The 14680-nt window shown below is 39.7% G+C and overlaps 1 protein-coding gene across 4 annotated transcripts in view; it reads right to left on the bottom strand.

Moving 5' to 3' along the window:
* Positions 1–2562: 2562 nt before the first annotated feature.
* The window catches only part of LOC124131513 (neuronal acetylcholine receptor subunit alpha-10-like), a 212042-nt gene continuing 199924 nt past the window's right edge, over positions 2563–14680 (bottom strand). For all 4 annotated transcript variants that reach the window (XM_048398307.1, XM_048398305.1, XM_046494805.2 and 1 more), the window contains one exon: positions 2563–7367. In XM_048398307.1, coding sequence (XP_048254264.1) covers positions 6841–7367 — 527 coding nt within the window. In that variant the 3' untranslated portion in view covers positions 2563–6840. The remainder of the gene's footprint in view (positions 7368–14680) is intronic.

The raw sequence follows: 14680 nt of genomic DNA on the forward strand, positions 1-14680 counted from the left end.
GTTGATAAGCTGTTTGGGATGACATTCAAGGGCTTTTTCATTATCACAATATAATTGCAATTGTTAAATAGTTTTACACTATTGCTATAATGTTGTAGTACATGTACATACAGCTATTTACGTTCAGCAATGTAAATTGCATTTACAAAAATGATATAAACAAACTGACAAAACTGAAGTCCGATGCAATACCCTATTTTGACTTGTGCGCTCACCCTTACGCGAACACCTGGTATCATCACTATTTGATAGTGATTGATAGACACATGCTTATGATATGGTCAAAATCGTACAATTTTGTACATTTTGTATCGATTTCTTATGGTTATGAAAATGGCTCCCGGCGCGTTTATCATTCTACATGATAAAAAAGCACGTTCACGCATATATACTAGATACAGCAGATTGGTTTGAAAGTTATTCGAGAGTAAGGAAACTACTACTGATTAATGTCTGCTCTACATACATGTATCTGAATGTTTTCTTATGTCTGGCCCATGTAAGTCAGTGAGTGAGTATGCTTTTACGCCGCTTTTAGCAATATTCAATCACAATCACGCCCTGGAACACCAAAAATGGGCTTCACACAGTGTACCCATGTGGAGAATCGAACCTTGGTCTTCGGCGTGGCGAGCGAATGCTTTAACCGCTAGGATACCCCGCCGCCCCTTTCGCCCTATTCAAGGCGTATGTTGCCTGGTCTAAATGAATGAAATAGTTTATGATTCCGTGTTAGAAGAGAGTACCCCATCAATATATGCAAGTCGTAAGATGCAAATAAATGAATCAGGTGGTCAGGCTCGGTGAATTGAATGAGTGTCATCGTGTCCAAACATAATTGCACAAACAAACCAGAACTGTCAAATACACTGTCTGGCAAAAGAAAGTATACCCCAATGAAAAATGAAACAAACCAGAAATGAGTGAGTGAGTGAGTATGGTTTTACGCCGCTTTTAGCAATATTCCAGCAATATCACGGCGGGGGACACTAGAAATGGGCTTGACACTTTGTACCCATGTCGGGAATCGAACCCGGTCTTCGGCGTGACGAGCGAACGCTTTAACCACCAGGCTACCCGACCGCCCCTAATATCAATGAGTAATTGTCTAGTCCAGATTCGACTACTTACAGACTGCCTTAATTTTGCTGGAATATGATTGAGCGGCAATAAATCAATCAACATAAGCACCTTTTAACAGTATTTTTTCAATTATTAACATTTTATTTGTTATAGATATATTGTGCTAAAATTACTAAAGAATGTGTGTGCACCTGACACAGTGAGGGCTTGGCCACTACCTTCCTGTGAAGAGATTTAATTATAGTAACTTTATCTACATTCAGTGTAGGCATTAGTCCAATGTCTGGGATGACATACGTGTATTGATGGTCACTGACATTTACACGAGGTTCATAAGATAACATTAGGTAAAGAGTGGGCGTGCAGCCTTGCTTTGTGGTATCCTTTACACACAGTAGAGGGGGGCCATGAAGGGTTTATGACGCTTCGAACACAAGTACATTGTAGAACAGTAGCTCAGCAGTTCTAATATAATGCACAGTGGCTTTAACTTTAGCTGTTACAATTTGCCAGTCGAGAGTTGGCCCCACTTATGATCCTTGGTCTGTAGAACCACACCGTTCTCGTGGACTTCACAATAATGATAACCCCCATATGCATAGATATGTATCTGATTCAGTTTTGCTGACACTGAGTGACTGACCATTTGGTATTCTGGTGTGTGTGTGTGTGTGTGTGTGTGTGTGTGAGAGAGAGAGAGAGAGAGAGAGAGAGATAGAGAGAGAGAGCGAGAGATTGTGTGTGTGTCTGTGTGAGAGAGATTGTGTGTCTGTGAGAGAGATTGGGCGTGTGTTTATGAGAGAGAGAGAGAGAGAGAAAGAGATTGTGTGTGTGTGTCTGTGAGAGAGAGATTGTATGTGTGTCTGTGAGAGAGAGAGAGAGAGAGAGAGAGAGAGAGAGAGAGAGAGAGAGATTGTGAGTGTGTGTGTGTGTGTGTGGGTGTGTGTGTGCTGGGATTTTGTGTGGAGACTAGGGATACTTCCACCTACATCTAAAAAACTATGAGACTATATATTTTAAAAAAATATCTTGCAACTGTATGTTTTTGGGCTGACAATTTCCTTTTTCCCAACAGCCTAGTGCAGAATTAGTTTTTTCAAGCATTTCCTGACACCCCCAGATGCCGTGATATTACTGAAATGCTATTCAGAGAGGCGTCTATATCCAACTCCCTCTTTGAAATTTGATGTGTTAGCCCATGTCATAGTCGCTCAGATATTTACTTTCTCAAGTAAAACCATCGACTATTAACAAGTGAGTAGGTGACGGGTGTAACGCCGCTTTAAACAGGTGTTCCTGAGGTGGAAGATATCCTCGAAAGGATGCAGCTCTTACAGGTTCAACACTTCAGTGAATCTATTGAACAAAGAGGTACGGCCTGGGATTCAAACCGATGATCAAATGGTCCTGAGACGTCCACACAGCGCCTTTATTCGACTGGGATGATGGTTATTTCGTTCAACATAACAAAAACTCAAGTTTACGAAATATCTGTAATTTATTTACACAAATCATACAGTATGTTTTTGTTGGTTTTCTCTCAAATTACATCTGTACAGACTATGTGGCAAACGCCATTCAAGAAACTCGGGTCTACAAGAAAGATAGGGTGCTACTTTTTACCAACTTAGGGTTGTTCTATTCTAGTGCGTACTTCATGTCACACAGTGAAAATAAAAACATGAGCAATGTCATTGCATGCACCAAAGCAGAGACAGATTTCGAGACGTTTAAACACATACACCTATTGTGAGATATATTTGATAATAATATTCATAATAATGTTAGCAGTTTTGTCAGGGCGCCATGGTCATTAATTGAGACACATACAACTTAGGACTTAAATCAGAAATGAAATATGAGAAATATGCCCAAAGCGAGCACATAGTGTATAGATGAAGGAAAGAAATGCTAACACGTTTATTGGAGGCATTTTGGTAGTCGGGATAAAAGGGTTGCCGTCCTCGATACGTTTAGAGCTATCAAATGCCGCATCATACTCCTCTTCTTATGCACTGCCCGCAAGAGGCCTACCCAGCTGGCTGAATTACATTACGTACGTATTATAAAATTTATACATCATAATCACGTAAATCGTCTGGCTCTATCACACCAACGTCAAATTTGGAAAATAATGCGGTCGTCAATATGCATTGATTGAACCTGCAACTAAGTTATATACGCTGAATTCCTCTTTCACGTCCTGGTAATGACAGCCACGTGGAGGACAGGGCGCCAGACCTCATTCATCTGAAGTAGCCGCTTCACCAATTCTTTGTTGGAACACTGTTCCAAAGTTTGAAACAATATTTTTGCAAAAACAATGCCACCAACTTTCAACTTTTCCTTATCTGGTTCAATCTTTCTGTTTCGGTCAACAGGAACACTATTGACAAACAGACTGTGACATTTGAATCACAGTTGGATTCTGTTAATATAAAAACATCATCAATTCAGCAATTCGACTCACACATCATTGTCGACAGCTCATTTCAATGCTGCAGACATTTAATGACAAGTGCCTTCTATGATCGAACTGCCAGAAACCAAATACCTAAAACTGCGAATGAAATCAATGCTTTCATTTCGGCTCATAATATGATGAATAACTGACTAAACACTTATTTTCATATCCTTTAAAGAGTGTAGTTTATACCCTATTCTCTGCATTTAATGCAATAGTATTAGTCACATAAGCCAAGGAAAAGATTGATACGGATACATCACTAAAACTATTATGGAACAAATAGTGCATGCAAAAGAAGAATGAAAGAACTCTGGACCTCTTTTGATCAAAGAAAACACAGGACAGTATCGAATACATTGATTCAAAAACGTGTTCACGAAATGATGGGACTGCCAGTAAGTATATCAGTCGCGTAACTAAAATTCCATTCAAAGTACATCTGATTGCCGCTCCTTGAGTTACTGAGGTACATTTGAGCAAACTCTGCATGTTCCCAGCAATGAACCAATAGAACAGGAGTTAGGCTCATTTCCGAAACTGTTTTCTGGACAATGGTTAATGATTTCATGCTATTAAATTTCTTTCTGGTCTACCGACGGTAGCGTTATTTATTGCAACACAAACCACTAAAATTGAACGTTTAAGGATTACATAGACAGAGTGACATCAAACATATCAGCACAAGTAACGAGTGCAAGACAATACAATGTATACATTTATCTTAATATTAAAAATGAATATTTTTTAAGGAACGTAGTTATATTAAATGCATAGATCACTGGACCACGGCCCTTGTGAATGAAGGTACTGGTCCGACTGGTGGATGTTGCTGTATGATGGGCAATGGTGTATTGTACCACTGTAGAACAAAATAGGTGGGAGCGTTTGAGTACGAATTAGATCAAGAAATAGTATTTGTTCTTGGTGTAAGAAAGGAGACATTAATATTCTGATTTGTTACAATTCACTTCTCGAAGACGTATAGATAAAAAGCTGACATTGGGATAGTAGCACATATACATATATGACATATGTTTCTGTGGTTTGTAACATTGTAATATTCTGTGGTCTAAATCCTTGTTACTCCTTGATTCCTTTCTACTTATTAATGCTGGGAGATGATCTCTCCAGTAATACAACTATTCTTTGAATCAGATGACTTGGGAATATACACACCATAAGCCACAACATCATGTCGTGTGCTCGGTTCAGTTGTGGTAGCACATAGCATACACACCTACCATAAAGGCATTACGAGAACTCAATATGCATTCAACGAAGAACTCAATATGTATTAATCGCTCTAACGATCTTTATGCATAACATGAAAACAGTCATTAGGGCGAACTCTGACATATAAATACGGAACAACATTTACGCATTAAATATATCCATGCACCAATAGATATATCCGCCATTGATGATTCAATCCCAGAATTTCTAATATGTTCTGAGATGCTCTCAAGCTACAAATCTTTTGAAATTGTCCTTCCTTCAGCTATAAAATATATTCAAGTGTTTTGGGTTATCTACGTGAAAAATATACGCTGATGGTTAGTTAATGCATATATGACACACATATGGTGAGAGTTCTCCGTATAATGAATGGATATCTGTTGCAATAAATAACCACATGGTACAAAATAAATATACACTCATTCAACAGCAAGTTAGGTGTTGACGTGAGCAGATAACGATGTGCAGTATTTATAAAGTGCAATCAAATCATGCACAGGAGAAAAAGAAAATTTGTATATGTTTCTATCTAACAAACACATCACAATCCTTTACTATAATACTACGGCTATTCCTACGTCCTACATAGTCACTACCAACAGCATAAGAAAAATATAAACTATTGTTTCTTCTTTCTGAGAATTCAAGCAGTCTGTTCAGCTCTGTTGGAACGTGTTGATTGTTTGCATAATCAGTTAAGCATGTTTGGGAACTATAGCCACGAATGCAGTTGACAATACTTCTATCCTGGCAAGATGAATTTGTAATCTATAGCCAGAAGAACAGGGTTGGTCGCACATACTAAATACCTCCTGACGTGTCATTTCAGGTTTTAAATCGTGACACGAAACAATTTCAAACTCTATACAAGCAAATTGGGTGTTAAAATGCTTACATATACTGGCGGTCATGTTGTGTATTACATTGTTATCTTAATGATAACCTTGTGTTTGCATTGTGTTCAGGAATGGTAATCCTGCTCACGTTTTTGTATTAATAAAAATCACCATGAACCGCACCTGTCATTGTCACAAATAAGAAAGAAAGGTAAAATCGATACTTGGTATTATGTGGCCAGGTGCCATTTCCAAGCCCTTCCCCGACACGCTTTCAGTTGCTTCCTTGTCACCTTGTACACTTCAGAGAAAGTCAGAGAGAATGTAAAAATATATGAAATCCATACACATAAAGATACTGATGTAAGTTCGTTGGAAGGGTTGACCAAATCATCCAAGACTGTGTAGGTAGGTAAGATGGAAGAATCATCGCCGAGACACACATCAGTTTAACACGTAACGACGCCCCTCCTCGTGGAGCTTTATAATGTCGGCTTCCCACTGAAGTAGGGCCATCATTGCATGATTACTTCACTGGGAAGGTCTTCATTTACCCAAACTCTTCAATCTACCCATCAAGCACATCATGGCTCCTTTTAAAATCATCCATGGCGGACACAGAAAATCACAGGGAGACGTAACCGCATCATTCTCATTCGTAACGCTGATTTCCTTCCTCACGATGCATTCCACGATATCGTAACAACTCACCCTTAACAATTCCACGATTTTACAGCCAATCGTAAATGAAAAAACTCCCTCGATCCGTTCTCGGGTCAAGTACAAATCACTTCTCACTGAGACTGTTTAGGTGTGAACTTAAATGCACGTTTCTGTTTTATATCTTATTTTTGTTATAAAATCAATAATAGATCATAGTTATGTACATGGTCGTCATGTTATTGCTGGTCTATATATCATACTATTTAAATTCTAATTACCGGATTGATGGTGCTCTGAAACCAGGTAGCTTTGATCCATCCGATATTGGTGCATAACGGTCTGCTTACTTTCTTTGTGAAATATCTATTAACACAAATTTCAAGGCCAAAGCGTTCAATTGCCTCCCACTGATACGACAAAATATGTAACACAAACTATACAGGTCATATACATGCAGGAACGTTACCAGGACGTTCCAGGCTGGCTGAAGATATTCCACATGAGATTATATCCAACACTTCTAATCGGTACATATCTCTCCGCTCGACAGATGAATTACAGACTGTGCTCCGGCTTAAGGAAGGGTTGGATCACCAAAATCGTAAGAGAGGACACAACCGCAGCTATAAGAAAAATCCAGAAGAGAAGCCTATCAATGACGTGGGCAACAAACCGCCACTCATTCACCACGTCCTGATGACGTTCCTCGCTGTCCTGACGACGTACCAAGCCTTTCAGATGACTGGTTATCCTGTCGTTCGTGTGGTCCCCCCGATCCAACATGCGTTCATGAGCGAGAGGCATCCCATTATATGGAACAGACCCATTGCAATTGCTACCGTCAATGGTCTCCATGAATGTGGACAAACACACATCATCTGTCTTTGTCACCTGTCGTCTGTTTCTCATTGAATCGGTCGAGTGACACATACACACAAGTCTGGCAAAGATGTCAAATACCAGAGAGCGCAGCCATCTTGGAACGGGCTTCTGATGGGGGCCAACGTGATGCAGTTGTAGAACAAACACGGTCAGTATGATGGACAGTGACGTCATCGCCATGGTTACTGTCAGGTAGATGCCTGAAAATGAAATCATATTTTACATGTGAGATGTCATTTAAAAAAATACAAAGTATCGGTGTCATCTCATACAGCCATTGACGTGTATAATATAATTAGCATGCAGTCGATGTTGCTGTGAGTTTGGCATGTTGCTGTTGGTTTGATTTGTAACTGTTTATCCTTACTGTCCATGTGTGCCTTTATAACTATTTGTGGTATCATAATAATGATAATAATAATAATAATAATAATAATAACGATAATACGTGTAGCTGTCACTGCATGCACACGTGTGTCATGATGATTTTGCATGTTGTCTTTGTGAAGCGTCAAACAACAAACAAACAAATACATTCTGTATGCATGTCTTGATGACCATATGTGTATTCTACATTCTGCATTCACTTGTGTTTTGATAAAAAAAAATATCCATATTCTGCACAAATCATGTGTATCTTGATGACTGCATTTTAGTTCTTTTCCCAAACTGTGCCAATATCCTGTGCGTGCATCACGTGTGTCGTTGCCTTATTGTGTATGTGACCTCGTTCTATCCGTGTGGCTATATATATTGATTCGAACGTCTGCATATGATATAGCCTTTTAATATGGAACTGGCACCTGGCTTTTTTGAGTTGATATGTTTGTATATAATGTTAAAATAGACATTACTAAACATTTTCTCTCCTTAAGTTTATTAAAAACATCAATAGCAACAATAATTACAAATTGAGAAACAACTACCAGATGAAGCCATGTGTGATGAAATGAGGTACTATCAAATCTTGTGAAAACACTATGAAATCACGTAAAAGCCATACTACCGCATACTATCGATGGATGGTTGTACAATGAAACAGTGACAATTTAATTCGATAATTATGTATTTCATGGGACATTAGGCAATTTAATGTCCAAATGTGTGTCAAGCTGTGAGCGTTTTCTGCTTTACCAACACGGTAGCATAAATGAGCAAATAAATCGTGCTGTGTACAGCTCCAATGTTTGATTTATCTTTAGATTAGCTTTTCGCGACGATCGACAGGTGAATGAATAAAGTCACAGAGAGCATTAGGATGTACTGACAGAATGAAAAACAAGCATCTCACATTACAGTGATACACTCACGGTGCGTAGAGGGCGTTCGTGATGTATTCCCACTTTAACTTGACAATCAGCAGTAATGATTGTCAACATCGCCTGAAACTGATCGCGCTTCCTAAACTAATACCACGCATGAATTACTAATTTGTTTACGCAGAGTCTGATGTGATTTACGCACGATATCGTGGGGGTGGCGACCGAGTGACACATAAAATACCCCGACATGATACCAGCGGTCATCATACATATGTCTGGATGGGAACACAGTGCTATTGATACATATATACAGCGCCACACACAATTATGGACAAGTTTGTGATCATAAGTACACACTCGGGATTCAGCATAATCCTTTCAAATCAAGCAGCACATTTACGAAGTTAACTTTGACCCATGCAATGTTAACTTAACGTGTGTCTTGGGGAGGCTCTAAGGAAGTAAATGAAAAAAACGCATCTGCTGTCGAATCCGTAAGGATTTAATGTCAATGTTTGCACGCAATGTGGTTTTGTTGAAACATTCCAGTCAGTTTAAAGCTTATCATGGGACCTAGTAAATGTACAATTCTCGGCCTGGTGTTTCTGCTGCAGGTGATAGTTAGGTTAAAGAAAGAAACGTTGACATGTTCCTACAGAATAAGAAACGAGTGGTACAATTACTGTCTTCTCCATTTGTGGGCAGTGCATCCCTGGTTCTATAGGTGAAATACTAAAATAGGTTTACATCACATTACGTGTTTCTATTCTAAAGACGTTTCAAACTCGCCAAGTTTAATTTCCCCGGAGACAAAGGGGGAGCTTGGATGAGACATACGTTGTGGCCGTGCTCTATGTCAGCGTATACTTAGCATGTGAACCACTCCAGACACTAGTGGGCTAACTAACAATGGACATGGGAATGTGTAGTCCCCCGAGTCAAATAAATGAATTATTTAAGCAATACCACAGAGATTTACTGACACACTCTTGGGGCGACTTCTTCCCACATACTTCTTTTTATATTATTAACAATAATAACCTTTAAACGTGTTATTTTTATGTAAGGATATGCCTTTGTATGTTATTTTTTTACTTGATGTGTAAAACCTGGGGTCGCATCTATTGACCAACCATATGCTTATTGTCTTGTAAGTCGCATTGTCGAATACTTAAAAGTAATTGGACACTTTCTATAATTCCTCCACATTTTCAACTCCAGTGATCTTATGACAGGAAGGTAATGGTTCCACCAATGCTTTTTTTTCAAAATTGAGCTGCCTATATTACTCAAGTAAAATAACAAATGGGTTGTCCACCACTCTTATATAACAGGAGAGCGTGTGTACGGTAAATTCATCTCTATGAACAAAGCACATACTCGACGTGATAGACACATCACATTTGCCACTCGTGACTGTTGAAATTTGAATGTAGACATTGAAACGGCGGGGAGGCACTTTAACACTTCACAATTTAGGATATTCGTTATTTCGGATGGTGCATATTTGTATGTTTATGCATTGATGTGATTCAGCTTTTTTCAAGGGTCCAATTGATTCTTTGATCCTTGCTTGGAATGACATTATGACACATTTTGATGACATATGGTGGGCTTCAAAACTAAAACGTCATTTTTAGTTTCTACAAAAATAGTATACGCGTTAGCGTGTCACTGGTTTGTCTTGTCAAGACTGGATGGTTCACATGACACGTATGGTTGTGGTATGGCTGTGCGACGTTAGCGAGCAAAAAATTACTTTTTATGCAGGTTGTGGGACTTGTGGTTGCTACCGATGGAGCAGGACATTCGTACCATTTTACGAACACCTAGAGCCATCACCTGTTTTCGGTGAACTGTTCATAAAATTTTCTCAGCTATTTGGCCTTTAACACTCACTGGAATTTGTTTCGTGAAATAATCGAGACTGACTATTCTTTGCCGTTGCCGTTTTATTTTGAAGTTAAATTCTAGTTGACACGGGCAGGTTCTGGCACATTTCCATTGGTTAGATCTTGGAGGTGAGGTGAGGTGAGGTGAGGTGAGGTGAGGTGAGGTGAGGTGAGGTGAGGTGAGGTGAAATGGTGTTTAATATCGCGTCCAGGGTTATTGTATTATATAGCGACGTGCATGTACGTGTGTGTGTGTGTGTGTGTGTGTGTGTGTGTGTGTGTATGTGTGTGTGAGCGATTATGTATTCTGTATGTATGTACACATGCATGTGTGTGTGTGTGTCCTTGTACTAGATTTATAGAGTGAGCCCATGCCGCGGTTTAACATGTATACCCTACTTAGACACAGTATACTGACTCCCAGCCGACCAATCCTTGCCGAGCGCCAGACAGGTTAACAAATACCATCTTTTAACGTCTTTTTGTATGACCCGGCATGGGATCGAACCTTCCCCTCTCCGGGCAGAGGCTCTACCCCTAGACCACGGAGGAGGTCCTTTGGGAATTGCGTGGCAGAAGTGGTCCCTAGCAACCTGCGCTTGTCCTTACAGTCTACTAAAACGGTTCGGTTGTTCTGAGTACATACGTGTAGATACACACCACCCTAATAAAACTTGGATGCAGCTAACTGCTTACTCACTACCACTTCAACATGTACCAGCCCCGATCTGCCTGAAACAAGTCATGTCAAGTACACATACATGACTTTTTGGCTTCTTTGAAACGAAACATGGTCGTCATCTGTCACTGAAATAAAGTTACGATGCGTCACCACTAATCCTTCTAGCTATCTCGTTACACTTCCTAAAAGAAAAACATACACACATTCTTGAAAAACCGGGGAAATCGTGGGCAGGCCTAACTACGTGGTGTTCCGCTTGGAAAAGGTAAAATTAATTGGCATGCTAATGTAACTCTTCAAGGCGAGGGATCAAAGCATCACAGACATTACAATAACCATAGGCGATCACCCTCAAGTTACCTTTTTACTGTCTACGCATCCCCGGTGTCACCGCCTCAGACTGCCCACTATTCGAATCCGCCGATAACGCAATACAAACGAGAGCACATCGCTCATGAACTGACACTTTCTGAGTTTATGGAATTGGATTCGTATACTTCATGCCGTCCACTTCATCAAACACTCTCCCAATTTTAAGATATTTATCACACAGAGGACTTTTTTCAGATTTAAGATGTCTCCTGTTTCTATGTAAGATTGGTAATGGATACTAGAATCAAATACACGATGCGCTGTCTTAAGCGATAACATTTAGCCCAGGCTGTTCAGCTACATCAATCTACAACATGCCCCTTATATTGCTATCGAGGACCACTGGTATATTGATTCTGTTCGAATTTGAACCGTATCTCTACAAATAAATAAAATAGGGAGACGAAGAACGACCATTTGACCTGTGACTTGTCATTCGCAGACCGCGGCGTCATTTGTCATTCACAGGGTAAATAGAATTTCGAATTAAACTGCCAAAGATCATAATGGTGTAAACAGACCAAGGCATGGAGATGCCAGTGGGACCAGTGGAGATCGACAACTTGAAATTAATGACCTAAGCTCTATAGAAATGTAATCTTAGATGCACTGAATCCAATCGATGGACAATAGAAAGCATCTGTGTATAAATAACAGAGAATTCTCCTTATTTTTCATGTTTTAAACATTTTCTGTTCAAGAGTATTCAGGCAAATATTACCCAGAGTCTAGTTTGGCCTCTGTAGCGACTGGTTATTACTTTCCTAGGGTTAATACGTATGCCATACCTCAAGGGACAGATAGGTGAACATACGGAACATCCCCTATCAAAACCAGTCCACGTACCATCGACAGACAGCTATATTTGGAGTGTTCGTCGAGTTTCACTGAGAGGGAAGTTTAGTGAGAGGCTTGATAAACTAGACCCAGCGCTTACCTTCAAGTTGGAATGGGTGCCTCTAGGAATATTGCACACACATCACGTCAAAATACTTCAAGAACGAAGGCAACGAATTGGATTAATTGAACCTGCACCTTAGGCCTGATGTGGAGACACTGGTCCCACTGGGCCATTAAAATCTGTCATTATGATTGAGGACTACCAGGGTTTTATTGCACCCAACGGACCAAATCAATGGTTGCAACATATACACAAAATTGTGTTTCTGATGTAAGTCAATAAACCTCACTTTTGAAGAAGTTTATGAATCCGTGGCTGATGAGATCTGTTTGGTTTTGTTATTACAACACATTGCTTACACGAACTTGTCAGTGACTGTTACAGAATGAATTGGGCTGAAAATCTTATTGGCCCAAAAAGCCAATATGCACGCTGCAAATGTATATTTACTGCAGCAGACAGAAAATCTTAAAAGGTGTCAATACACCCCTGAACACCAATTGAACTCTCACTTTGTGATTGTGTCATCGATGATGACGATGATCATGACGTGGTTGTGTTTGTATGTCAAAGAAGGACCGTGACCCCAAGAAAATGAGAGAAGTAAATTAAGCTTGAGGAAAGACAAGTTGAACAATTGTTTTGTTAAATTACGTTTGGATAAATCGTCCTGGTGTCAAGTAATTTAGTCCGAATAGGTCCCTAACACCCAATGCTTCTTGAAGAAGAATAAATAGGGATAGATTAGTCAGGTTCTTTGACTCGAATGCTCGAGTGTCATCGTACTATGGTGAGAGTCGTTGATCATGGTGTCAGTCACTGGTTTGGCCAGTCTAGAAACAGGTGCGATATTGCTCTCACAGACTAGCCAGGTTTACAAAACAAATTTGTAGATAACACCCCACTGCCGTGAAACAGGTGCGATATTGCTCTCACACACTAGCCAGTTTTACGAATCAATTTTGTAGATAACATCCCACTGTAACAATAAGCTTGGCTATTCATTCAACACAAGGTATTTTGGTCAACAAAGAAGCATCACCCATGGCTCTGTATTTGTGGTCCCAACCAGCCACTGCAGAATAAGGTGATTTGCAGGTGCTAAAGCAAAACGCCGATTGTATGGGGAACTGTTAAAAGCCTAGTCACATAAAACTAATTACATTAGGTCCCTTTCATTTGGTAGACTAATTTTCCACAGAAAACGGTTACAACACCCTATAACCAAAGCATGCGGCAGAGTGGACAGCAGAACGTACTATCAGCTCTGAGACACATAGCGACGTCGCGTTATTTCCTTTAATTTAGATTCAGAATATTCTACATAAGCGGATACTCCTTGAAGTGTTCCTCCCTCGTCTTACCCCTAACACCACCAGGTACCGCGGTAGCACGTTCTATAGCGATAGCCGGCTATTTCCTAATCAGAGAACGACCCCAGACATAACATGCTTGCGGTGATTGTGCTTCGGTCTCCAATGTTCGCGGTAACGTTAACGACAACAAAGACTCCATCCGAGTGAGGTCCATAACAACGGCCTTGTCTATCTAACACATTACCGCTTGTGCCATACGAAGCACGTCCAAAAGTGCATATAATATTGAGATATGTCTGCACCATTGGATTACAATGAAACGAATCTGAAATCCATTTTGACTATGAATTTCATCTGCATTAAGGATAATTAGTAACTTTCAAAACATGCATGAACATTATTGACGAACAAGGTTGTGATCAATAAGTAATATATAAGTCAAATAAAAAGTCGTAATCAAATAGAAAAAAAGTGATCTGAAATGCATAGTCATTAAACTTGGACAAAGCAATGTACTTCGATCAATATTTCAATTTGAAGTATCAATTCAACAGATGTGAGAACATTCCACCGACGTTATGACTTACACCGTTTCTTCCTGGCACTGGCAGGGTTCCAGTATGGCAAGCATTCTTCATTCTACCGTTTCATATTCAGTTAAATTAGCTAAAAGCTGGGTTTTGTAAATCGCAGTATGCCAATGAAGCTAAACAGGCAAGGGGAGAACCTCTAACTCTGCCTTCCCTGGACACAGGCCAAAGTGTCTGGGGTGTCACCTATGACGCTCACCAGGTCTGGGATGTCCGAAGGCAAACACATATAAAACGGCCATAGACAAAATAAAGTTTCATACCCAGTGGAGGCAGTGATCCCAATAATTTGATATTGATGCTCATGGCTGTGTTGTACAATACATGTTCCAAGCAATATGAAAACTTTTAAAGTAAACTTATTTGTTTATGTCATACTTGGCATTTTCAGTGACTTGCTATTAAGATAAAGGGTTTTCAGTGTTTTTATATTTCTCACAAGACTTGTTCTCTCCCGTCGGGGATTGACACTTATGCAAATTGATAAAAGTATTTTAA

This window comes from Haliotis rufescens, unplaced genomic scaffold (genome assembly GCF_023055435.1).
Source record: "Haliotis rufescens isolate VD_foot unplaced genomic scaffold, xgHalRufe1.0.p SCAF_1, whole genome shotgun sequence".
Taxonomy (NCBI): domain Eukaryota; kingdom Metazoa; phylum Mollusca; class Gastropoda; order Lepetellida; family Haliotidae; genus Haliotis; species Haliotis rufescens.